The sequence below is a fragment of the Eschrichtius robustus genome, chromosome 16 (genome assembly GCF_028021215.1).
Source record: "Eschrichtius robustus isolate mEscRob2 chromosome 16, mEscRob2.pri, whole genome shotgun sequence".
NCBI classification, from domain to species: Eukaryota; Metazoa; Chordata; class Mammalia; order Artiodactyla; family Eschrichtiidae; genus Eschrichtius; species Eschrichtius robustus.
Genome location: NC_090839.1, coordinates 25502752 through 25529821, shown reverse-complemented (window position 1 = coordinate 25529821; position 27070 = coordinate 25502752). Strand labels below are relative to the sequence as shown.

At 47.0% G+C, this 27070-nt stretch overlaps 1 protein-coding gene across 5 annotated transcripts in view; it reads left to right on the top strand.

The window, feature by feature from the left end:
• The window catches only part of RALY (RALY heterogeneous nuclear ribonucleoprotein), an 80537-nt gene extending 53815 nt beyond the window's left edge, over positions 1–26722 (top strand). For 4 of the 5 annotated variants that reach the window (XM_068566142.1, XM_068566139.1, XM_068566141.1 and 1 more), the window contains 8 exons: positions 18741–19005; positions 20100–20172; positions 20361–20408; positions 22450–22619; positions 23328–23441; positions 23648–23844; positions 25106–25154; positions 26361–26722. In XM_068566142.1, the coding sequence (XP_068422243.1) occupies positions 18750–19005; positions 20100–20172; positions 20361–20408; positions 22450–22619; positions 23328–23441; positions 23648–23844; positions 25106–25150 (903 nt within the window). In that variant the 5' untranslated portion in view covers positions 18741–18749 and the 3' untranslated portion in view covers positions 25151–25154; positions 26361–26722. The remainder of the gene's footprint in view (positions 1–18740; positions 19006–20099; positions 20173–20360; positions 20409–22449; positions 22620–23327; positions 23442–23647; positions 23845–25105; positions 25155–26360) is intronic. The other variant, XM_068566143.1, reaches the window with a different exon arrangement.
• Positions 26723–27070: the final 348 nt, after the last annotated feature.

The window sequence follows — 27070 nt, the reverse complement described above, 5'->3', positions numbered from 1 at the left end:
AGCTAGTGGGAAGCAGCCACATAGCACCGGGAGATCAGCTTGGTGGTTTGTGACCACCTAGAGGGGTGGGATAGGGCGGGTGGGAGGGAGACGCAAGAGGGAGGAGATATGGGGATATTTGTATATGTATGGCTGATTCACTTTGTTATAAAGCAGAAACTAACACACCATTGTAGAGCAATTATACTCCAGTAAAGATGTCATAAAAAAAATTAGTACTCTCACTACAGTACAGTGAACTACATGTAATGAATTTCTGTAAGCCAGAGTATCATTTAAGTGCCTCACTGGGTTAGTGGGAAGCAGGGGTGCTCCAGGCACTGATTAAGTACTTCTGATACAAATCACAGTGGGTTAGAGCTGACCAGGGACCTGAGAGATCTATTCCAATGTGTCTTCCTCAGAAGAGATGTTAATAATCTAGGAAAAGTCAGACTGAATAATGCAAAGTACATTTCTTTATTGTTGACTTCTTAGAACCTTAACGTGCATGTGACTGGGGAGGGTGGGGAGGAAGGGATGGAGTATGCCAAGTTTCCTGTTTTTATTTGATCTTGGAGCCCCTTTTCTGAGGAGCTCTCATTAACATCTTGAGGAACACTGGTTTTTCATGGAAGAGTTCATGCAACACTGATATGGTTCAGTTCCTCCATTTTTTGGATGAGGCAATTAAGGTCTGTAATCAAGTTTACAGAGCCAGTCCACAGTAGAACAAAGTCTATGGTTCAGGGTGCCTGACTCCCCCTTGGGCCACACCACTATTTGCACTCCATTGTTCTTACTCTTCTAGCCGGCAAATCATAAAATTACAGAGGATTCTGCAAACCACTAATCAGAGAGCATTGTTAGAGCATCAAGCTTTCTGTTTTGTTGTGTTTGTGCCAGTAAGCAGGAAAATGAGGAAACAACAGGCTTAATGGCCACCAAATGTTTCCAAACAGTTGAAAGACCAGGGGTCAGGTAATTTTAGCTCAGTGTCTGGAAAGGTGCCTCTAAACCACAAAGTTTTAAGTCTGTTCTTGTTTTAAGAAGTTTCAGTTGCATCCAGGGGGCTCATCCAAGAGGCCCATAAGTGCAGTTCCCAGCGATGAACACTGATACCAGTAACTATGGGAAAGATCCTGAGAGGAATTTGAAGAGAACGTGTCAGATTTCTGCTCTTCCATCACCATCTTCCATGGAATTCAGTGGTTAGGAATGTGCCGCTGGTTTCTATCCAGACCTGGCAAAGGGAGCTGTCCTTGGCATTTATTTGGTGGGGGCTGTCCTTGCTTTTACTAAGCCTTCTAGTTTAGATCTAGTAAAAAATACAACCTTTACCTTTGCAAAGTTGTGCAGTAAACTTTCCTAAACACATCTGATAACACAAAACAATCCTATGACATAGAGGTTATCTTCCATGTGTCGTTATGAGGACACTGAGGCTCAGAGAAGGGGTAGTGACTTTTCCAGGGGCTGACAGCAGATTAGTGATATGTTCATTGTTGTATTACAGGTGCCTAGTGCAATCCTGACATATAGTAGATCCTCAAGTATTTATTAATTGAAAAATTGGTACATTTCCAGGACTGGACTTCGGTCTTCGAACTCTTTGCCCAGTGTTCTTTCCTTTAAGCCAGCATGGTAGGGCCCAGTGGTTGGGCTCATCTCAGGGTCACCAGATAATTCAGAGAGAGTAGACTGGGTCTCCCTTGCTGTGTTGATTTCCAACGAGAATGGCCGTTTCTAGCCGTTGTTGCTCTCTGCTTGGTGAGGACCTTGTACATCTTCCCCACCATAGAAAACTTAGATTCAGCAGTTTCTGGGCTGAAGATTCAACCTCTCTTTTGAGCCTCTGCTCCTTGGAGTCTACTGAACAAAGACACCACTGGTCCCCAGCTTCTCGCTCTGATCCTCCTTTGTTGTCTCTCTCATCACTGTTTTGCCTGTCCTTCTGCCCTACTGATGGATGAGGAACTTGGGTTCATCCCATGAACTTCAAATATACAGTTCACTTTTAAGGAGCTGCCATGTCAGGAACACTGGGAAACCATTTACTGAAACAGTGCCCACCTAGGATTCTTTCACATCAGATTCTTGCATCTGCTTGTTGCCAGGGCAGTGCTGGAGGCTGGGATTGCAAAGATTAATAAAAGTCTCTGCCTTCTAGGAGTTCACAGTCTAATGGAGAAAGACAGATGTGTAAATCACAAAGGTGCAGCAAATGTTGCTGTGACAGAAGTCTGTAGAGAATATCGGGGTCCAGAGGAGACAGTGACTGTCTTCCTGGGGGATGGAAAACAAAGGCTATCCTGAAGAGTTTTCATCAAGGTTATGACATAGGTGGCTTTGTGCACTGAAAACCCTTCTGGCTCCAGCCTCCATCACCAAATCAGAAATTGGTTCTGGTCCTGCTTTATTGATGAAGCAATCTCTCTTAACCTTATGCAATGTTAAGAGTGTGATATTTGGAGCCATCTATTAAATGGGACCAGTAGTAATAATAATTTCATTTAGAAAGCTCCTGAATGCTTCACTTGCTGGTATGTTATCTCACCGAATTTTCACAACCTTATGGGGAAGGTGCTGTAATATTATTCTCATTTTACAACTGAGAAAACTAAGGCACAGAGGAGTTAAGGCATTTACCCAGCATCATACAGCTGATACATGGCAGAGCTGGGATTTGAACCCAGGTAGTCTGACTCCAGAGTCGTTGTCCTAAAAGAGTCTCAGGGCCATTATGACCTTGATATAATTCTTAACCTCAAAGAGTTGTTGTAAGAATGAGAAGTAAAATACTTAGCAATGCATCTACCACAAAATAAGCAATTAATGAATCATAATGATCATTTTTTATATTACAAAACAGCCTTTCCTAAAGGCTGGAGTGGATTGGGCTCCTGCAAAGATGTCTCCTTTCTGTCTCCCAAGTCTCCTGGCTTCGTTTTCTATACCGCCTGCTTCTTTGTTTCTTAAAAAGCATGAATGAGGAAGGGGGTGGGGACAGTGGTACCTGGAGTTCACTTCCGCAGGTACTCCCTGAGCACCACTCTGGGCCAGGGTCTATCCTGAAAGGCAGGAGGAATGCCAATATTAAATAGATTGTGGTCTCTGCCATCCAGGAATTCACAATCTGGGAGGGGAGATGACACAGAAACAAATCATTTTAATACTGCCTCCTCAGATGGATCTTAGGCAGCACATCAGATCCCATTGCCCACAGCTCATACCACTACTAGCAGGGCATGAATGACTTGCTATTATATTAATTGTTGAAATAATCATCCTGTTAATATCCTTGTCATCATTAAAGCAGATGTTATTAATGTAGAAAGTTGTACTACTTCAGAGAAGGTCAGCAGCTACTCAAAGGAGACTTTTAACATGCTCAATTGGAAAAACCTATTTTATTTTTATGGGGGGGTCGTGGTGGCACTCCTAAACTGCCAGTGGAACTGAGGGAGTCCTTGGCTTGAGGAATGTACTATGGGGAAGGATTTATGTCCCTCAGGCCTCCCCGCTGGCCACCTGATGTGCTGCTTAGTTATCACATACTTTATAGTTTCTTGTACCCAGGCACATTTTTTTATTTGGCAGAAGGAGCAAGAAGTGGGGAGGTAGCTTTCTGAGGCAGTACATCTGCCTAGAGAGGCAGTGACTGAGCTCCTGCTGAGATTGGCTGGCGCTATGCCAGGGCAGTAAGGGTTTCTTGAGTATATGTATTATTGCAGGAGGTACCTCCAGTTGGTTGATCCATGAGCATTATTGGAGCCCCTGCCATGTGCCTACCAATGTGCTAGGTGCTGTGAAAAATACCCCAAAAGTTCTGCACTGCTTGGCAAGAGAAGACTAACATATGAGACAAAAAGAGTTGACACAGCGGGATGTTGTGATCGGGGTTTGACTTCTGTAGTTCAGACGCTCAACACCTATAGGGACTTCTGAGTCCCTTCTTACTGAGCACTCTTCTGCATATGACATAGGACTGGGTCATGGCTCCCATGAAGTCCAAACTCTTCAACAGTCCACAAGGGCTTTCTGATCTGGCCTTTTCCAGGCTCTCTGCTGTCATCTCTTGTAACATCCAGTCTTAGACTCTACACTCCAGTAAAACCACAATACATATTATTATTCACTCAGTGTGGAAGCACTGTCCAGCTTCCACAACTTTGCTCATGCTATTTCCTCTTTCCTAAATGTTTTCTCTCATCTGTGTGTGGATCAACTTCAACTTATCCCTATGGACAAGATCAGAACTTCTTGATGACTCCTCTTGCTGACTGCCTCCTCTTCCTTCTGTCCTGTCCCTTTGGTAAGTGACATGCCTCTGAGTTCCCACGTGGTCCTCTCATAGCCCTTATCCAGGTGAAAGGGATGAAACGTAGTTTCTGGTTTTCATCACTGGACTGTGTGGACTGTGAATTCCTCTGGGGCAGGGATTGTAAATACTTTTTGTTCACTTCCATACTTTGTACAGTGTCTGGCAGAAACAGGTACTCAATGATTTTTTGATAAATGAGTAAATAAATTTTCAGCATATTATTCCTCTAAGAACCTACAATAACTTCGTGGCTATCAAAAACTCTGTAGACTCAAAACTTAGTGTAACAATTGTGGGAGACTGTTATTTTCATGTATACATGAAAACAACAATGAGGATTTGCTTTTCCCCTGTTAACTACCCCCACCCCCCATCCCCCCACCACCACACATACTAATACAGTACATGATTCTGGTGAGGTTGCCATGAAAGTGGCATTCATTGGTGATAGCAGTGTAAATTGGTATAGCACTTTTGGACAACAATTAGGCAGAGTGTATCTCAAGAACCATAAAAATGTTCATACATTTTGACACAGTAATTCCACTTCTGGGACACTCTGTCCTAAGGAAATAATCCAATATATAGAATGAACTTTCCCTCAGATGCTATTATTTATAATATTGAGAAATTGGAAAAAGCTTAAATGACCACCTAAACTATGACCAGTCTAAATTATAAATCCACTCATGGGGAAACTATGAGTTATTAAAAATGATAATTATTTTAAAATGGTGCTTATTGAAAGCTATGCAGCAATAAGGACAAATACGTTATATATACTGTGTTATAATGTTAGTTGAAAAAATTATGTTACAGAATTGAATGAATGATCTAACTATGTAATCCAAATATAATGCACAAGAAAAAACACTGGAAAGCAGTATACCAAGATGCTAACAATAGTTATGTCCTATAGAGGGGTTGGGGTTTAGGTGATTACTTATGGTAATTTCAAAAAATAAACACACAAGTACAAACACCCAAATTAATGGCCAAGAATTTTGAAATAATAAAGCAAAACTTTAATTTTGGTTTTAAGCAAAGGAGGCATGTAGTGATATTGTGACGGTGTGGAGGATGAATTGAGTGGTAATATGAATGGAGAAAGAAGGGCTACATTCTAAAAATATTTAGGAGGCCAAATCAGCAGGGCTTGGTTTTAGTATGTGAATCAGGAAATGATTCACTGTGTGGAGGGAAGAAGTATATGGAAGTATGTCTAGTAGAGAACATCAGCTCAGGGAGTTTAATGACTTGTCCAAGGTCACACAGTTAGTAAGTAAATGATTGATTGATCCTGGTCTGTCTCTGTCCAAAGCTCATGCTCCTGCAGCTGAGACATCTGTATATTAAAGTTTGGGAGAAACTTTTTTTTTTTTAAACCAGCTATTGCAGTATAGAAACATGTTTAGTGTAGTGTCCTTTTTGAGGGGAAAGGGGACCAGAAAGGGTTAGTTAATTCTTTCTAAGAGGATGATGGGGGGAAAAGACCGTAGAGACCACAGCTGCTTCTGTCATGATCAGTTGAATAAATTAGTTTAGAAGTTCATTTAGGTATTGGGCATGTTATGCTTATTGTTTTGGGGGCTGGCTTTTTTTCCCCCCTAAGTTGTTGTGGTTCATTGGTTTACTTTTTTGGTTTTTTAAAATTTATTTAATTAATTTATTTATTTATGGCTGCGTTGGGTCTTCGTTGCTGCGCGCGGGCTTTCTCTATTGTGCCGAGCGGGGTCTACTCTTCGTTGCGGTGCACGGGCTTCTCATTGCGGTGGCTTCTCTTGTTGCAGAGCACGGGCTCTAGGTGCACAGGCTTCAGTAGTTGTGGCTCGCCGGCTCTAGAGTGCAAGCTCAGTAGTTATGGCGCACGGGCTTAGTTGCTCTGCGGCATGTGGGATCCTCCCACACCAGGGCTTGAACCCGTGTCCTCTGCACTGGCAGGCAGATTCTTAAGCACTGTGCCACCAGGGAAGCCCTCATTGGTTTACTTTTATTTGATGCTCGTGGTGGCTGGGCCTCCTGAACCTTAGGTATGCAAATGTGTACCATATTACATGCAAATGAACATTTTGGTCATTACGCCAAGTTTATCAATGATGCTGCAGCTATGGGAGTGAGAGAGTTCAGATTGGCAGCTTCCAACAAGGGACATTTATCTAAGCAGCTCCCTGAAGGGGTCACCTGAGCAATAAATGCCCCATCCCCACATTGCATCATATAGACTAGTCCAAGAAAAGGCGGTTGTAAATTTGAGTCTATACCTTGGGGTCTGATACCTAGCCCTTCAGGAAGAACTCAATTCATACCAACGTGCTCACTATGTGACCTTGGGCAACTGCCTTTGTCTTTCTGCACTAGGGTTTACCATCTGTAAAGCGGGTGTGACTTATAATCTCTTAGAGGATTGTTGTGTATGAATTTGGTAGCTTTAACTAGTGAAGGGACTTGTAAACCACGTTTAAGGAGTTGGACTTGATTCTTGGTGGTGGGAAGCTGCTGAAGGGTCTTAAACAGGAGACAAGGACACACTTGCTCAGTGGTTCACTCAAGAGGCAGAGCTTAGTAATATTTGTGGAATTAATGTTGTTACCAGAGGGACAGAGTGGCTATGACAGTGACATATTCTCAGTGGTCCTCTTTGGGCCAAACATACAGCACTGTGGGGTGGTGCTTACAGCCCTGAGTTGTGTTTAGATCAACACCCTGGAGAGAGGTCAGCTTTCTTTTCTCCTGTCTGAATGTGGGAAGTTAAATATATATATTTATATGCCAGTGCATATGCTTTCGGCGGGATCAAGCCTTAGTGGGACTGTGAGGGGTAGCATTAGGTGTTTTCAAGGAGAAGGATTGTTGTAATGAGGAAAATACTGATTTCACAGGAAAGGATTTTAATCAACTGCCCTTACACCTGAAGGGCACAGTGCTTGGCTGCAGTGCCAAGTTGTGTACCATCTACCGCCTACTTCCAGCCAACTGGCCCACTGCCAGGGTGCCTCTGTCCAGGAAGACCTGCAGGAGCTGTCCATCCCAGGGAATATCCCTGTCCACATTTTTGTAGCAATCTCAGGTAACAGTACACTCCCATATGTTATCTCCTTTGACCCTCACAACAACCTGCACTGCAAGTGGGCAGGGCAGGGATTTTCATCCCCATTTCACAGATGGGGAGCCTGAACCTCAGAGAAGTGAAGTGCCTTCCCAAGTTCACACAGCTAGTGGAAGTGGGGTTCAGGACCTGGGACTCCACAGGCAAGCAGGAATTCAAAGCTAATAATCCCCTGTTACTATTTTAATTTGGGGCAAGGTCTGTCTTGGGAGGGGTTAGGCCGCCCTCTCTGTGTTCCTTCAATAGGAAAATGGGGACGTGTACACTACCGTGGCACAACCTGCTGCAGCCTTATTCAGAATAGAGTAGCCACAGAATGTGGAGGTTCCATCGGAGATACCGAACAGTGAGCAAGCAGAGGTTTCTTGCAGTATCAGCCCTTGCAGCCCTGTTGCCTGGAAGGGAAGAACAACCTGCCTTCTGGGTCCTCAAGGTACAAGAGGCCTTTCTGGGAACCTTCACTTAGGGGCCTCTTGGTGCCCGCCTTCTCAAGTTGTACTCTCTGGGGACTGCTTTACTCTTGATACTCATTTCTTTATTCATTTAACACTTAATGAGTGCCTACTCCCGTGCTTCCTTTTATGTTCAAGGCACATTTCCAGATACTAAAATTTATTGCATCCACAGTGATAGTATTCTTCCCTTGATCATAGTTCAGCTCTAGATTAATGTTACGGTAGAACTCACTACCTTTCATACTCACAAGAAAAAGTTCTTCTGGGTTCTAACAATAACAATACTAATAACAGTAGCATACTTTCTAATGTGCCAGACATTGTTTTAAACATGAATTAGATTGTTTTATCCTCCAGCAACCCTAGAGATATGTAGATATGTATCACTACCCCCATTTTATTGGTGAGATAACTGAAGCATAAAGAACTTAAGACACTTACTGAGGGCCCTGTCGCACAGCTAGTTCAGTGGCAGAATGAAGGCATTTGGCTTCAGAGGTTACTCTCTTGACCATGTTACGTGGCCTCTCACATGGCAGTAAACATTTAGGCTTTGATTCCTGCTTGATGGCAGCACCCTGTTCACAGCAGCAGGTTGTACCTCTCTATACACCGTGTCATATGACCCACTCAGCTCTGGGTTGTGCTGAAAAATAGTACTACCCCATTAGCTCAGTTAGAACAAAAAGAAGTTTTGTACACCGATGAAAATTTAGCCATGCACCTGGAAGATTCAAGGTACATTATTATGTCTTGGCACACTGGTTAAGAGCTACTCATCTGCCCCAGCCAGTCACACTCTTGGGTGTACAGTGGCATTCAAGAATGAATCTGATATCTATCTTGCTGTCAATAAACTCCCTAGAGGGAGAGAGAAGAATACTGTGTAAATAGCTGTGATACAAGACTGAAAATTAGAAATACCAAAAAGAAGAGTTACAACATGCTTCCCCTTCCTGGCTGGTTTCCTCATGTCCTCTAGTCTGGGGAGAGAGGGTCTAGAAGTACTAGCCTCTTCAGGCACATGCCTTCCTTTCAGATCACCAGGCTTCAGGAAGGTGTTAGTCCTCATTAAGCCTAGATCATCTTGGCTTGCAGGATATAGCATGACCTAGAGCAGATGACCAAGATAAATCACCTTCTAAAGCATTTGGTGGCAAATCCTTGAACTCATCCTTGGCCTGCATCCTCTTCTCTCTTTCTTGAGAAGAAAGGAAAAAGACTAAGATAGTTTTTCATAGTCTAACACCAAAGTCTACAAGAAATCAGGTTAAAGGACTCGAAAGAAATGAAATAAACTCTATTTTTTGTTTGCTTTGCTTTTTATAGAGGTTGACAGGGATGGGTGGGAGTGGTTTAGAGCTGTGCTACTCAAATTATAGCCCACTGAGTAGATGGATGCTAGTTCGCAAACTTGCTGGTTTGTGATGAGTACAGAAATTGAGACTAAGCGCTTAGAGACCTTTACAGTAATTTGACATTTGTATTTTACAAATGTATTTGTCTGTAATGGATTGGAAGTTTAAAAAGCAAAACAACAAAAAACTGCTTCTTCACCACAAGTAGTTTTGAGAAGTACTGGCTCAGTGTGACAAAGTGAAAAAGAGCTTCAGTCTTCTTGTCTGTAAAACAAGATTAATAATACCTACCTCAAATTGATGTTAAATAATATTTTGGCATACTTAATATGTGCCTGCCACTGTGCATTGTACATGTATTATCTTATTTAATTCTTGCCACAACTCTGAAATAAATTTTGTTCTGAGGCTTGGATAGGTTGAGGGACTTTGCAGAAGTCAAACCCTGTAATAAGTGTGTAGGTGGGATTTGAATGGGAACTAGCGCTCTTGACTGTTATGCCATGTTCTGTGTAAAGAGCCTGGCATGCAGGAGGGCTCCCTGTCACTCCACTTTCTCTACTTCACTAGAGGTCTGGAGACCTGCTTTCTCATTCTGTCACTGATCCTAACTTATTTTGTGATCTTGGGCAAGTCACTTCTTTAAACCTTAATGATCTCATCTACCCTCAGTGGTAGGGACTATGTTTTATTCATTTTTGGTTCCCCAGCATTTAGGTGGACAGGGCTTGGCATATAATGGGTATTGAGTACGGAGGCAGTTGATTACACTAGATGATCTCTAAGGGTTCTTTCAGTCTCTACTCTGAACGTCATAGGTACTTTATCCTCTTCCCTCTTGAGCATCATATTCCCCACCTACTCTACCGGCAGCATGACCTTATTTCCGCATGTCTGTTTGTCTTAAGCAGTCTTGATTCTGGGTACTTTGAGACAGCCCACACGATGCCCATGTTTTTACTCGTTTTTTTTTTTTTTTTTTTTTTACTCGTTTTTGAAATGTGTCTAGAATAAACCCACCAGAGATAACACAAGTATGGGGTGGAAGGGGCTGACTCACAAAGTCAGAAATGTGCTCTTACTCCATTCTTAGCCAGTGGGGCCTGGGCCTAGGGCAGCTCTGCTGGCAGTCCTGCCAGGCCTGACTAATGGCTGCAGCCTCGAGCAGGGTTTTCCATGAACTTCATCGGGGTCTCCAGTAATTGGAACATGGCACCTTCTGCCTTGTAATGGATGGCAGAACAAGAGGGGCATTTGTCACTGCCTGACTTCCCTGCGGGGAAAGAGGCTCATAAGTCACAGCTGACAAACCCTTTGATGACTTTTAAACTTCATTTACAGAAAAGAATAGCTGTAATCAACCAACAGCAAGCAGTGACTAATCTTGCCACATTATCACTGTGAGGAGCCAGCCCCTTGAGTTATGGGAAAGGGGAGAAGTCCATCCCCCAGGCTCACAGCAAGTGCTTATTGGCTCTTGGAGTTGAGAGTATGCACTCAGCAAGGCTCCATGAGTTTTTTCCCAAAGGATCAGAAAGTGTTAGAAACTGATCTCCTGGCAGGTAGAGTGCATGCCTAGCACAAAGCCATTCTGGGCCAAGGTTAAGAGCACTAGCTCTTGTCTCATACAGCCTGGTCCCAGCTCTGCTTGTGTAGGTCCCATTTCCTAGCTTGTGTAGGACTAAGCTCCAACTAAGCTTAGTTTCCTCATTTGTGAAAAGGACACTATATATACCACCACCTACCTCATAGCAGAAGACATAGTACAGTTCCTGGCATGTAGTAAGTGCTCAGCAAGTACTGGAAATGTTAACCCTGGAAGGGCCCTTCGTGGTCACATGCTCCCAAACTCTTGGTCATGTGGTACATCAGCAGCAAAGCCAGGACCAGTCTTCCTATTGGGGGATGGAGGGGATGACGTCTGGCAAAAGTAAAGAAGCTGACAATCATTTGTAGTTCCCCAACTCTAACTCAGTACTGGGGATTGTAAGCCCAAGTTTGTACCTACCTACCCTTTGTTGCCTTTCCCTCCATAGCTATAAGTGCTGCTTGTCACAGATGCTAAACCTCAGCAGCCTAAGGCCGTAGTCAAGAGTGCAAGATGCAGGGAGGGTAGAGTATATACTCAAACCACACTGTGGGAAGAGATGGCTGAGGCCCCAGCTCTACCTTCTGTTTCTGCTTTGGGGTCTCCCCTCAGGGCCTAACAGATGCTGATACCAGTGTTAGAGTATAGGACTAGAGACCTCATGGTGTGGCGGAGAGGTGAGTCAGTGGCTCAGCAAAGCCTGGAACTCCTCCCAGCCAGTGTTCTTTCCTCTGTCAGTCCCATACAGTAGTGATTTGACAGGTATGGAGAGGGGGCACTCTTACGAAGTTTTTAGGTTTGGTACCACATACTAGGACAAGGGAGAGAGCATGCATAGGCCCCCTACCCCTGACTCCCTTATTCTCAGGTGAAACGTTGGAGCATTGGGAGACAACCTGGGTAAAGAGGATTAGGGCTGGAATGTGGAGGATCTAGACTGCCAGGCTAGATTCATCTCTTTGCATAGGGCATTGGGCATTTGAGTTTCTTATGTAAATATCTACTGGTCTCAGCCATTATACTGGGCTCTTTACAAATATTATCACTAATCCTGGGAGGTTGGTATAATTCCCATTTTGCAACTGAGGAACCTGAGGCCCAGTGAGGATAAGAGACATGTCCAGGGTTATATCTCATAAGTGGTAGGACTGGGATTAGAACTCAGTCCTGTCTGACTGTAGAGCCTGTGCTGTTTCTGCTATTCTATGTGCATTCTTTTGTTATTAGGAAACAGTCAAGAAACAGGTTCCTGGAGAGAAGGCTTTCTTAAAAACAAGTGGAGGGCAAGGCCCGTGAACACTGTTCCCCAGCACCTCCACAGTGCCAACACAGAGGAGAATACTCAAAAATGTTTGTTGAATGAGTGAAGGGGATAGGAGTTGGGTAATAATAGAAATAGGTATAATCCCCTATTCATTTATAATATGTTACAGATGTACAGAGAACTTTCACATCAATTAGCCTATTTGATTTTTATATCAGATTTGAAAGGTAATCAGGAAAAAGATTATTTCTGTTTTCAGAATAGGATGATAAGACTCAGAGAAATTACGAGACTTGTTTCAGGTCACATGACTAAGAGCAGCAGAGCCAAGCCTCCTGGACCTGTAGCCTAGACCCCTTAAACTCTCCACCCATCCCGGGAGCCCTCAGTGTTCAGCTTGATGGGAACTAGGATTTCTCTTGGAGGTGGGAATGGTCAAGAACTAAAGAGCATTCCTTGGGAAATTAGTCCTGTCTGGCCAGTAATGATCATTTGGGCAGTGATAATGAGCTGGAGCCTGGAGAGTTTAATGAGATTAACAGATGTTCTGTCATCCCTAGCTGCCTGGTAACCAGGAGGTTCTGGACCAAGGAGGCCCTGGGTACTGATCAGTATAATTGCTTGGCTTCTCCCCATCACTGATAACTATTTTCCTTTAAAGTCACCCAGATGGCTCCAGGGTTATCTAAGGGCAGAGGTCTGGCCACAGGCTGGTATGACCACTCATCCCCATGCTTGGGAATAAGGCTGGAGATGTCCAGCAGAACTGGCCCAGACAGAGGCTCTGGATAGCACTGGTTGGGGGGGATGAGGACCAAGAGCAGCAGAGGTCCAGTGCTGAGGAGGATTCACAGAGTTGGGGAAGTGGGTGTTCTGATGGTTGAGTGCCTCAGAGGTCAGGCTGAAGACTAGGTCCTGATAGGCAGCATTGGGAGGGCATGAGGTTTGGTAAGGCAGAGTCATAGGTTTAGAATAGTTGAGACAGTGACATGTAGAGTGTCAAACAAGAAGCCTGGATTCAAGTCCCCTAGCTACTCCCTTAACCAACTGGGGGACCTTAAGTAAGTCACATATCTTTGCTGATGATCCTCAGCTTTTTCATCTGTAAAATGGGATTAACAATGTCAGGCTCAAGAAAATAAACTGGGGCTTTCTTTACTAAAATCCTGTGCAAATATGAGGCATTGTAGTAGAAAAGGGAAAGGGGCGAGGAGGACCAAGGAGAGGGTGTGGCTGGCTCAGGGTGACACACTCTCACCATGGGAATCAGTACCCAAGGCGTCTCTATGCTTAGGTTTTTGGAGTCAAACAGACCTGGGTTCCAGTTCTGGTTTTGCTCTGTTAACCAGTAACTTGGTCTCTCTGAGCTTTCTTTCCCTATCTAAATTACCTCCTCATAAGGCTGTTGTGAGAAATAAGGTGAGGTTTGTAAAGTCTCTTAACACATAGTTGGCAGTCAGTAATTAGAGGCTATTCTTATTGTGATGCCCCTCTGGGAGGCTCATTTACTCAAATTTCAGGGGTTCAGGTACCTTTTAGGGCTTTTCTGCCTTGACAAAGCCCTGTCACTTTACCACATGTTCAGGCTTGGCTCTTCCAAAACATAGCTTCCATCTGAAATGTTTCATCTGGGGAAAACGATTTGTTTTTTGCCAAATTTCTTCTTTTCTTATTAGCCTGGAGGAGCCAGCCTGGAGGAGCCAGCCCATCCCTTTGAGCTGTAAATTGCATTTCAAAGCCTGTGTTCCTGGTGGGTTTTAATTAGCTTAAGGTCCCAGCTTTTTTTTTTTTTTTTTTAAATAAATTTATTTATTTATTTATTTATTTTTGACTGTGTTGGTTCTTTGTTTCTGTGCGAGGGCTTTCTCCAGTTGTGGAGAGCGGGGGCCAGTCTTCATCGCGGTGCGCGGGCCTCTCACTGTTGCGGCCTCTTGTTGCGGAGCACGGCTCCAGACGTGCAGGCTCAGTAGTTGTGGCGCACGGGCTTAGTTGCTCCACAGCATGTGGGATCTTCCCGGACCAGGGCTCGAACCCGTGTCCCCTGCATCGGCAGGCAGACTCTCAACCACTGCACCACCAGGGAAGCCCAAGGTCCCAGCTTTTATGCAGCAGTTGTTTTAGCAGGTAAAAGTGAAGATATTTATTTGGGAGCCAGTCCCCAGTTTTCTCAAACACAGCATATCTAGACTGCCTCCTCCAAGCTTCTTACTGTCCTGAGGGCTTGTCTCTTAGCAGCCCAGAAGGAAAAATGAGATATAAGAACCCTAGACGTAGAGTCTGAGGACCCGTGGGGTTCTTGGCCCTGCTACTCACTGGCTACGGCATCCTGGCCATGTCCATTCCCCTCTGTTCCTCAGAGAGTAGGGGGCATATAAGCTCCATGCTCACTAAGGTCCCTGCTAATCTGACATTGCACAAGTCTCTGGGAACAAGTTGGGTTCTTGAATCCCCACCCCCCCCACCGCCCACCTCTGCAAGAACAATCCCTCTACCCACCTCACCTTAGCTCATTGCTAAGCATGGGGCCTCTGGGGGCTACAAACACCTTGCTCTCAATTACACAGCTAATCTGTGAGGCAGAGCTTGGCCCAGGGGGGAAAATAGCTTATCAAGTCAACTAGCTTCTGCTGAATAGGATGTCAGTATTTTCTAGGGCTCCCGCTCTAACCTGGTGGGAATCCCGGAAGAGCCAAGATAGAATTGTGTGGAGAGGATTGAGTTGGGGATGGTTGGTGTTAAGACGGGGGTGTTTGGGTCAGAGGCTAGAAAAAGGTGCCTGGAACCCTAGCCTCTAGTAGTCCCCCCAACTCCTCCATACCCCTACTTAAGGGCCACAGCTAGCCCTTCTCACCACCTTCTGGGATATTATCCTCACTGCCTCCTCCCTAATGTTTATTGAGCATTTACTGTTTATTGAGCAACTTTGTCGAGCTTGCCTCTAACATTTGCAGGGCAGAACAAGAGTATAGATGGAGACCCACATACCATGTGTCTAAATATTCGAAGGTTATAACTTATAAGTGAGGCTAACAAATTGGTATTTTCATAACAACCTGGAAGACCGTATCTGAATTAGGGATTCTGTACCTGAACCTAGCAGTTCTAGGAGAGCTAGTCTGAGCATGCTTTCTTTTCATTTTGCACCCCCAACTCCATTCCTCAGTTTGAGGAGCTTCATGGACATGTGAGTGGATACTTAAGCTTTTCTGAACCCCCAGAGAGACCTACCCCTTGAGATTATGCACAACAGCAGCACGGCCTGCCCTCTGAAGAGTGTGCAGGCCTTGAAAGCAGATTGGGGGCTATTTGGTTGGGGAATACAACGGTTAGGTTCCCGGAGCATACTTCAGGCAGACATTTCTCCTTGACAGTGCAGGGCAGCCACATACATATATTTCCTAAGTGTCTTCTCTACAGATCAGAAAACTGAACCCCGTGTGACATGGCTTCTGACTGCCTTTCCATGGCATTGTACAGAATGTGCTCCAGTCTGACCTTGACCCTCATCTAGAATGGGCCCAGAAATGGCAGTATTAGTAGAACAGAGACGTTCAACTAGTTAGAGTAACTTCTAGATCTTATAAAGAGCTTCACAGTTTGCAAAGGCCTTTTATATACATCGTCCCAAACCCCAGGTGATGAGAGAAAAGACTGGGTAGAGGCAAACCCAAAGGACTTTGCTCACCAGCCAAGGAGTGAATGCTGATCCCACTATAGCACCAAGCACAGGTGCTCAGCAGTGCTTCCTGTTCAGTAGTGTTAGAGCTTACTAACACTACTGAACAGGAAGCGGTCTGAGGGAACCCAGCGATGGTCATGGCCCTGCCAGGGCAGTGGCAGAGCCAGCAGTCATCAGTAGATCTCTGAACCGTCATCCCCCCTTCTTTTCTTTCTGTCTTGGTCCACACACCTGACCTGGTTGGCTCCCTTCAGCCAAAGCAGGTGGCATCTCCCTGGGCCAAAACTTCATGACTTTGTGCTGTCTCCAGGAGATAGCCCTGGAGATAGCTCAAAGGAGAGAGTTATCGGATGCCCATGGAGGAGCCCCACAAATTTCTTGTATACCCATGGACGCACAAGGAATTAACCTTTGAATGGCTTGTCATCCAGGTAGGAGAGGGATTGTCAGAGAACTGTGAGGCATGGGGAACCCACATACATCGAGCATTTCTTTCTGCATATGGGCAGTGTGTTAAGTGTTTTCACGGGCAATCTCTTTTGTGTCCCTCACTGCTTTATAAATGTTGATGATTGGATTCAAAGGCAAACTGAGTAACAGAAGAGTCCATCTTCCCACGCCAGCTCCAAAACTGGCACCAGCCCCTTCATCAGTAGCAGTGCCCTCTCAGCCCTCAGCCTTTACCTGCGATGACACACACTTGACCCCAGTATATCCTTGCTACTGCAAGCCCATAATAGGAGCAGGTTCTTGCGCAGAATCGTTCTCAGGTCCAGCGTATGGTTTCTTTGCAAACAGTACCATCTGCTGGTCAGAAAGTGCTAACTTCTAAGCTGGGAGGATTGAGGAGAAAAGGGTCTTTTTACCCTAATGGGACAAAAGATACAGATATCCCAGCTTATACTCAGCTCTTCTCTAATTCACTAAAAAGAAACCCCCTCTGCCCTAAAATATTAGGTAAATAGGCAGGTGTTTATGGTTAGCCTAAGCTGATGAGAGTTTTTATGCATACTGCCTGGTGGTTCTTCAGCACCTTCTGCAGTAGCTCTAGGGTCAGGTTTTAAGATAGGAGTGTTCCAAAAGGGAGTTGCACCAACCCATGCCAGTGAGCAGAAGATGGCCAGGAAGTATAAATGCCAGGGCTTACATAGGCCTTTCCTACTGAAATTGAGCCTCCTTTTCCCTTTCCCGTTGGAGCCTGTGCCCAGATTATAACCTGTCCAGGAAGGGGAGTAGGAGAGAGTTGTACAGCCCTTTGGGGGTAAAAAACATTGCCTGAGTATAGAGAGCAAAGAGCAGGTATAGTATCATCTCTAAGCAAAGAGGACAGAACTTGAATAGTAAGTGTAAAATGGATAACTCTAAAAAATTAATTTATTAAAAAAAATTCTCAGATAAATATGCTGACTTACTGTAGTACAGTTGACCCTTGAACAATGCAGGGGTTAATTCGTGTATAACTTACAGTCAGCCCCCTCCACATCCACAGTTCTTCAGCATCCGTGGATTCGACCAACCATGGGAACCATGCAGTATTGTATTTACTGTTGAAAAGTATTTGCATAAAAGTGGACCCATGCAGTTGAAACCTGTGTTGTTCAAGGGTCAACTGTATTTAAAGTGGGTTTAGCTCTGGGAAGGAGAGTGATAAATTGATAGAAATGGGCTTTAGGGACCAACGACCTGGGTTTGATTGCCTGTTCCTGGCAAGTTAATGAACTTGTTGGAGTCTGGTTTTGGTAAAATATGAAGGATAATGATAACACTCATGGAGTCTTTTTTTTTTTTTTTTTTTACATCTTTATTGGCGTATAATTGCTTTACAATGTTGTGTTAGTTTCTGCTGTACAACAAGGTAAATCAGCTATAAGTATACATATATTCCCATCTCCCCTCCCTCTAAGTCATCACAGAGCACCGAGCTGATCTCCCTGTGCTATGCAGCAGCTCCCCACTAGCTATCTATTTTACATTTGGTAGTGTATGTATGTCAGTGCTACTCTCTCACTTCGTCCCAGCTTCCCTTCCCCACTGTGTCCTCAAGTCCATTCTCTTAAGTCTGCATCTTTATTCCTGCCTTGCCACTAGGTTTATCAGTACCATCTTTCTAGATTCCATGTATATGCGTTAGCATACAGTATTTGTTTTTCTCTTTCTGATTTACTTCACTCTGTATGAGAGACTGTAGGTCCATCCACCTCACTACAAATAACTCAGTTTCGTTCCTTTTTATGGCTGAGTAATATTCCATTGTATATATGAGCCACGTCTAATTTATCCATTCATCTGTCGAACTCATGGAGTCTTGGAATTATTCAGTATCGCATGCCACCCTTAGCTCACAGTGAGTGCTCAGTGAGGTTTAGCTCACTTTTTTCGAAATGGCTGGTTCTAGTAAAGACAGCCATGGTCCATGTCTGGATCAGACTGAGCAGTTTTCTTAATATGATGTTGTTTTAGAGCAAACATTACTTGCATTTACCATGTGATCTCTTTACCATGGTTCTACATTGAAGGAACAGAAGAAAAGCTGTGGAAGATCTTCAAGTTTAGATCCTGCAAGGGGTAGCATTTGAGATGAACATTAAAGAAAGAGTGGATTTGAAAGAACTGGAGTCAATATGAAACTTAAGTAATGTTATAAACCAATGTGTAACCTCAATTAAAAGAGAAGAATTGAGTCAAGCAGACCAGGGTTCAAATCCCTGTCCTGTTATTCACTAGCATTGTGACCTCTGACTTTGCATTTCCTCCCTTATAAAATGTCCTAATTCTGCTTATCATGTCAGTACCAAATGACGGAACATATGTAAAGCGCCTGTATGAGGTGAGCAGCCAGTGAAATGAACAAAAATGGGGAGGCTGGATGCTGTAGGGGCGTGTGTGTAGGAAGGCACAAAGCAATCCAGTTTAGTCAGGTTGTGGGCCATGGGCAGCCCTTGAGCCCAACCCGGGTTCCCAGCCTCACAGTGGCTTTCTTTCTTCAGGTGGCCACCATGTCCTTGAAGATCCAGACAAGCAACGTAACCAACAAGAATGACCCCAAATCCATCAACTCTCGGGTTTTCATCGGAAACCTCAACACAGCTGTGGTGAAGAAGTCTGATGTGGAGACCATCTTCTCCAAGTATGGCCGTGTGGCCGGCTGTTCTGTGCACAAGGGCTATGCCTTTGTCCAGTATGCCAATGAGCGCCATGCCCGGGCAGCTGTGCTGGGAGAGAATGGGCGGGTGCTGGCTGGGCAGACCCTGGGTAAGCATCTCTCCATGGCCCTGCCCCTGGATTTCTCCTGGGCAGGTGCTGACCTGCGTTCTTTAGGTTCCCTCTTATCCTCTTTTCTGTCTTCTCCAGCTGTCACCCACTATAAGATCAGTGCCTGTATGGGAAAATTTTAGAAGTTTCAGGAAAACACTTCTGTCCCTGCTTTCACAGTGTAAGCGTTCCAGTTAAAATGCAGATTCCCCAGAGAAAGGGAACAGAGTGGACTAGCACAGCCTCTTACATTGGGCTGCATTTGGCTTAGGTTAGAACCCTTTCTGAGAGCCAGGAGGAGGGGCTGGGAGCATAAGGTGAAGCAGGTGCTCTTGGTCTCGGTGTTACGTACATGAGATGTGGCCGTGCTGGAGGCCTACCTTGGAGCCTGTATAGTGTTTGTATATGTTCACATACTTCGGTGTATTTGTGTATGTTTGAGAAGGATATGTATTCCTGAATATGTGGTATGTGGATGTAACTGAACATGTGGAGAATATGTGGACACATACCTTACTTACTATGTATATATGTAGAGTTATGTGTGTATCAGAATATACTTGAGTGTGTAAGCAGATATTCGTGTATTCATTTACCAAATATTTATTGAGGTCCTAACATTTGCTGAACTCTGCTCTAGGCATAAAGATGTTTGGTAGAAGGTTTGTGTAAATGTGCATTGGCTCATTTGCATATGGGCAGTTAAGTATAGGATGTTGGAGCCACGTCTGAGTGTAGTTGAGTGTATGATCTTATTTCCTGGATATGTGAACGTATGTGTGAGGGTGTGTGTCTGATGTATGTGTTTATGTGAGTGTACTTGAGAAAGCATATAATTTGATGTACGTGGCGTGTGTGTGTGTGATTGTGAGCATGCATGCATGTATCTGAATGTATATGAATATATAAACAACTATATGCATGTGATGTGTGGGTATGAGTCTAATTTGTGAAGACCTCTGTTGTCCATGTTAGTGAGTGAAGTCCATGTGTATCTCATGTAAACACATAAATTGCACACGTGCATGAGGGTGATATGTGTATGGGTGCTGATATCCTGTCAGCATCTGACTCTGCCTCCTCCCTCCATACAGACATCAACATGGCTGGAGAGCCAAAGCCCAACAGACCCAAGGGGCTAAAGAGAGCAGCATCTGCCATATACAGGTGGGGCGCTCTGTCTTGTTTGTCTGTCTCTGGGTGGGATTGGTTCCTCTTTCCACAGAGGGAGTGAACACTGGTGGTGACGGTATGCCAAGCCTAGAATTTGGGGAGGTGTTTGGAGATGAGGGCCTGCGAAGAGTGGGCTGAGTGGCCGTCTCTAAGCCCCGGCCCTCTCCCCTTTGTTTCCCCAGTGGCTACAGCTTTGACTATGATTACTACCGGGACGACTTCTACGACAGGTGAGCGGGGGAGGGGCGTGCCCAGGCATGAAACAGCCAAGCTGGAAGCGTCCTGAGAGATTGCTGGTGCAGCCCACTCAGTCCTCCAAGTGGGAACTGAAGCCCAGAGTTGTGGACAGGCATCTGCCCAAGGCTGCTCCGCAAGTTAGTGGCAGAGCTGGGACTAGGGTCCATTTCTATAGGTGCCCAGGCCAGAGCTCTCCCCAGCCCACACTGTCTCCCAACTCTCTGACCGCCCCTCCCCCTCCTAATCCTGGGGTGGGACTCAATGGGACTGGACAGCCAGGGGACCTATAAATGTAGCAAGTTGGAATACAAAACAGGTGCAGGGCCAGGTGCAGGGAATTTGAGCCCTCACGCTTCTGTTCAGTTTCCTTACCTCTCTGAGGTGTCCAGCCAGCTGAAGGAACCTCAGAGCTCAGTCTGAGCTTCTTAGCCTTATATTTATAGCCAAGAGGCCAGCAGTCCTTTGGAGGTCTGAATTAGTCCCTGGTAGGCTGTGGCCCACCCCCAAGCCTACCCAGACCCCAGCATCCATGGCACCAGCCACCTTCTTGTGGAAATCATGGTGGGGGCTGGCCCAAGCTTCTCCTCCTTCCTGCTTCTCTCCCTCCCTCCCTCCCTCTCAGCCTGCCCCAGGCTGTCCAGGAAGAGCAGACCTCTCTGAGCCTCAGTTTTCTCACCTGTGAGTGGTTTCAGGCGACAGTGCAATGTAGTGGAAAGTGCCCTAGCCTGGGAGTCAGAAGACCTGGGTGCTAATCTCAGCTCTGCCACTGAATAGATTACACAACTTTGGGCAAATCCCCTCCCAGTCTGAAATGGGCTTGCACCAAGTGATCCCTCAGGGCTCTTCCAGCTCTGGGATTCTGTGGTTCAGTGATTCTGACCAAGGCCAGAGCCGCCCCCTCCCCTTAGGGGCAGAAATGCAGGGTCTGGGACTGGGTCCATTCCCAGAGACTCTCCATCTCCAGCCATCACCACCCTAGGGCAGGGGCTCCCTAAACAAAGGAGTACCAAGGCATGGGGCATTGAATTGCCTAGTGATGGCAGGTTACCTGGCTGTCATCAGGAAAGTGATCCCATAGTATACTCCTGTGGCTGCTGTTCCGTGCAGAAAGGTGGTAGCAGCAGCAGCGGTGGGAGAAACCCCTACTTGGCTTACTGAGTTTCTGCCTGATCAGGAAGAGAAGCCCTCCTGGAAAGGGCTGGGTGATGGCGTCGGGGGTGCAGCATACTGTCTGGTATAGAGGGTCTGACCGAGCTGCCTAACCTTGATACTCCACTGGGCCCCCTGCCCCTCCATCTCCAAAGTCGAGTGAGAAGGATGGGGTGACTGGGGGCCCAGAATGAGGAAAGGGGCTTGGACTCCAGCCTCATGCCTCTGAGGTCATAGGCCCCTGAGGTGAGGGTCTCGGTACCCTGGCCCTTCACCTATCACACCTTCTAACGTGTGTTTTTAACCAAGTTCTCTCACGCTCTACCCTCACAGCAGCCTTGGGGGATGTGGGGGGCACAGAGTTCGGGGTAGCCATCCTCACTAGGCAGATGGGAAAACTGAGGCTTAGGCAGGCTTAGGGATTGACTCTCACTCCCTCACCTCTCTGTTTCTGGCTGGGGACTTGTACTGCTTTAGGGAGATTTGCAAACTCTGACCAGAGCTTGGGGTACAGTTGACTAAGCAGAAGTAGGTCAGGTAATAGAACAGGACTGGGTGTCAGGGTGCTCTAGGGAAGTCTCCTTTCTGGGGCTGTCAGTTTGCTCCTCTGTTGAATGGGGCTAACCATTGAATGGTGGTAACCATTACCACCTGTCACCTCCCCTGCTCCTACCCAGCTTGAATGGTAGGAAAGGTGGATGTCGTAAGGTCACTGAGGTCCAGAAAGCCCTTCCTCTTCACCCTCAGGACTATAACTGGGAAGGATGAGGTATGGAGTGCAGGCTACCCAGCCCTTCACCAGCCCTACATGTGTTGCTCTAGGGTCACAGTGCCCCCTGGTGGCCACAGGCCATGCTGCAGCCTCTGGCCCATTTGCTCTCACAGGCTTTTCGACTATCGGGGCCGCCTGTCACCAGTGCCAGTGCCCAGGGCAGTCCCTGTGAAGCGACCCCGGGTCACAGTCCCCTTGGTCCGACGTGTCAAAACCACCATACCTGTCAAGCTCTTTGCCCGTTCCACAGCCATCACCACCACCGGCTCAGCCAAGATCAAGTGTGAGTGACTATATCTTCTTCCTAGGTAATTTTTATTTTTGTCATTAGCAAAATAATAGAATCACATTTTTTTACATTGGAAAATAGATAAAGGAACAAATCTCCCACAGTTCTGCAGCTCTAATACAACCAAGTGAGTATTTTCATGCATTTCTAAGAGGAAAGACCAACATTTGTGGAGGAGGGTCTTGGGTTAGGCACAGAGTCCAGTGCTGTGACATGGAGCCCAGTGAGGAAATGGTGTCATCTTTCCTTTAGTAAGCACAAGGACAGGTCCACACAGCCTCGCTACTCCACATTCATTCTGGTGTGCACACGTGGTCAGGCACTCAGGAAATCTGATTGTAAAACACATTTACACACCTTGAAAGACAGATACCACTCTCTAACATAAGCAAAGTCACATGCTTGCTCAGGTGCACACAGAGGTACACACCACACACCTCCATTTTTATCCATCCCCAGTCCCTTTCAGAGTTGGAGGGGTCGGGGATGGTGGGGGAGACCCAGGTTCAGAAGGGCCTCCAGGAAGTCTCAGGAGGAAGCCACAGGCAGCTCTGGCCTTTTCCCTGGCCAGAAAAAGACCGTGGACAAGGATAGTTTCTGCCACTGGCCTGTCTTCCTAGTTGACAGAATGGGGCTAGGCTCTTGTGTTAGTGTCAAGCTCCCAGCCCTTAGGTGACATCCCTGTACTCCCTCCACTCTCAGTAAAGAGCAGTGAGCTGCAGACCATCAAGACAGAGCTGACCCAGATCAAGTCCAACATCGATGCCTTGCTGGGTCGCTTGGAGCAGATTGCCGAGGAGCAGAAGGCCAATCCAGGTCAGCTTCCAAGGGTCCCTGCCCAGATCAGTGGCCAGGGGCACAGGGCAGAGTGTGGGGAGGACAGTGCATGGGGCAGAGAGGGACTGTGGCCTCCAATCCCACCTGGACCCACTGTGCTGAGGCCTAGCTTCTGCTAAGGTGCTACCCTGGGCAGCTGCCCCAGGTTGATTTTTATTCCCCTCGTTCCCCGCTTCCGCCTGAAGATGGCAAAAAGAAGGGCGAGAGCGGCAGTGGCAGTGGCATCGGCATCGGCAGTGGCAGTGGCAGTAGTGGTGGCGGCAGCCGGCCACCGGCCCCCCAAGAGGACACAGCTTCTGAGGCAGGCACGCCCCAGGGAGAAGCACAGGCTCGAGACGACGGTGATGAGGAGGGGCTGCTAACACACAGCGAGGAAGAGCTGGTGAGGGCATGCGGGGGCGCAGGGGGAATTGGGACTGGGACTGGACTTTGCACCCTTGGTTGCAGGAGGGCTGCAGGGGGAGGGGGAACCTCTGAGCCGGTTGGCTGCCCTATGAGCTCCCTCCTTCCTTCCCAGGGATTCTAGTCCTGTGAGGAAGAGGGGGAAATGAACAGGGAGTACTTAGCTATTTCAGCTGCCAGTCAGAAATCCCACTGAGGACTGGGGCAGACCTCTCTCTAGCCTAAGGCCCATTCTAGACTCTGTCTTCCACATGAGTCGGAGAAGGGAAGAGTCACGGACTCAAGGAAACACACACGGTCTGCAGAGTTCCAGGGAGCACGAGGGGGATTGCCTGGGGAAGCCACAGGGAGTGTGGGAATCTACTCCACCTGAGGATTTTCTAAAAGCCATTGTTGCCTCAGAATGAAAACAGGCTGTCTCAAGAGGGAGTGAGCTCTCTGTTTGTTATTGGAATTCTTCAGATTGAGGCAAGGAGCTCATATTAAGTGGGAAAGTAGACCAGATTCTGAGTCTATAAGATGTCTGTTGTGTGCCTCGTACTCAGTTACCTAACACTGAGCACCAGGCCCTGTAGTTCACGCTTTTTAACTTTATTTAACCTTAACAGCAGCCCTGAACTCTGCAAAGTATTACTCTTGTCACATTTTACACCATGAAGAAACTGAGACTCAAGAGGAGTCAAGTAGCTTGCCCAGGGCGTTGTAGCTAATAAGGGTTGAGCCAGGATTGGAGCCTGGACTTCAGTGGGTCTGTGAACTTTCTCCACGTGGCTGGGTTCTGGTGTGAGGACAGATGGGCTTATGGCCATAACAGTTGGAGGTCTTCCTCATGCCCAGCTTGTCTCTTCTTATTTAAACCTAGCCTGATACCCAATCTTACTCTTTCAGGCATAGTAGTCTCCATAGAGGCCCTAATGACGGCTTCGATGCTCCTAAGATGGGAGCTAGCTCACCAGTCTACTAGGCTTTCGGTCTGCTCCAACCTAAGAAGGTCTTTCTATGCAGAATGTGCCCCCTGGCACACCTAGAACTTCCTTGACTGGTCCTTTCTCTCTCCTGAGGGGCCTTCAGACTACCGTTGGGATCCCAAGCCAGCCTTTAGTTAGACTGGTCCCATAGTTATTCCCTTTGGCTGTCCCTCCCCCTTTCTGAGTGTGGTCTCCATATGTGCTCTGGGCCCCAGGGTAGGACAGAGCTTGCAGTGAGTGATGTGTGGTCCTTTGTTGTCTCCTCCCTATCAGGAGCACAGCCAGGACACAGATGCGGAGGATGGGGCCTTGCAGTAAGCAGGTACGGGGGTCCTGGTGGGGAGGGGTGGAGTAGACCTGGCAGGGTAGTGCTGTGCCCAGCAATGAAGGCTCTGTTGTCCCGAGACATCCTGCCACGCCCATTTGTGGTAGGGGCTTGGTGCGTTGCAGGGCAGGGAGCCGTGGATGGGCTAGCCAGGTCCGCCCAACAGGAGTTCCCTCAGAATACTCTGAGCCGCATTGCCTGTCTCCACTTGTAAAGAGCTCCGAGTCTAGTGGAGGAAGACAAACTATTACCACCCAGTGTGAGCAGGATGACAGGGACTGGAGAGCCAGGGGCTCAGAGAGGGGTGTGGTGGAAGAGGTGATGTGTAGCTGAGCCTGTTGAGGATTGAGGGAGAAGCGTCTGAGGGAGCACCCTTATCACAGGCACAGAACGCCGGCAGTCCTCGGTGTGTGAGAAGTGGCCAGGAGCCTCCTGTGGCTGCAGTCCCAGCTCTGCACAGTGGGGAGAGGCAGCTGCTCATCATCAGAGGGTGATGATTATGCCAGACTTAGGGGCTGGGATTTGATCCTGTCTGGAGGAAATGCCCCGTGCACCCCAGCCCTACAAGGTTGTGATTGTGCCAGTGTAACAGATGTAGAAACTGAGGCACTGAAGGGGGCAGGGAGATACCACGTATCTCACAAGATCCCCAGGTGGTAATTGGTGGAGCCTAGATTTGAACCCAGTGGTGTGGGCCTCAAAGCTCACTCTCTGGTTGGTATTTACCACCCTGCTCTACCCCACCCTGGAGGGAAACCAGGCCACAGCAGCTCTGCCCATACTCTGCCCCATTCCTTTGGGGGCCGTTGCCAGAGTAAGAAAGGCTTGGGCGGAGGAAGGCCTCAAACAACAGAGGTGTCTGTACGCATGACACATTCATGCTGTGAGATGCTCCACCACACATTTAAGTTTAGGCAATCTTCGTGGTTTGTTTTACCTGGGAGGCTCAGTTTTACCTTGTTAAGCCAGTTTGCAGGAGAGGTGCTGGGGGCTCAGGTGAGGAAACTGAGGCTTAGGGAAGGGGGAGATTCACCCAAGGTTTCATGGCCAGAAAGTTATGAGGCCAGAGCCAGAGCACAGGCATATCTCTGTTTGCAAACAGCAAACACCATTCCACTCTTTCTTCTTCCCACCCCCTGTTATCAAGAGCACGAAGGGGCTCTTCCTCTCAGCCTTAGTCTCTCTTTTGTGTCTCTTTCTCAGTCTGACAGGAGCAATGGCCACCGGCAGGAGAAGGGCGTACACCGTACCAGGCCTCAAGCTGGGCACCCACCCCTGGATAACCACCCCCAGCGGGTCCCAGAGGAGAGCTGGCAGCAGGCACCACCTCCCTCACGCGTCCCAGCCAGTGCCACATTCTCTGCAGGTGGAGTTATCGGCATCCCCTTCTCATGTACCCTCCCTTCCTGTTGGCACTGCCCAGGCCAGAGGGCAGAGCACAGAGTTTCCCTATACTCTTGCCTCCCCTCCCCAGGACACTCCCAGGCTTGGGGTTTTTTCTATAGGTTTGGAGGGGGGTGGGACCCACAGGGAGGGGACCCTGACAATAAAGAGATTGGATCCCAGTTTGCTCTGAGATGGGATGGTTTGCGTTTTCTCATGAAGGTGCCCTGGCCCTCCTGTCCAACCAGAAGGCAGGTCTGCTACACCTGCTTCTGTTCCCTCCTTCACTCCTCTCCGCCAGAGAGCATTGTCTAGGGTGCCTGAAACTGATCTGTCTGGGCCTTAGTTTCCATGGCTAAAATGGGGATTAAAATGGCCAGTAGGGTTGTTCGGGAGGGTCAGATGTGCCAGTGCCCACGAGAGCATTCGTGGTAGAAGTGCCAAGCAATTTTGATCCACTTGGTCAGGCAGTGGTAGGTCCAGGCCTCAGTTTCTAAGTCTGGTGTTTCCCAGCTCTAAAATGGTTCTAG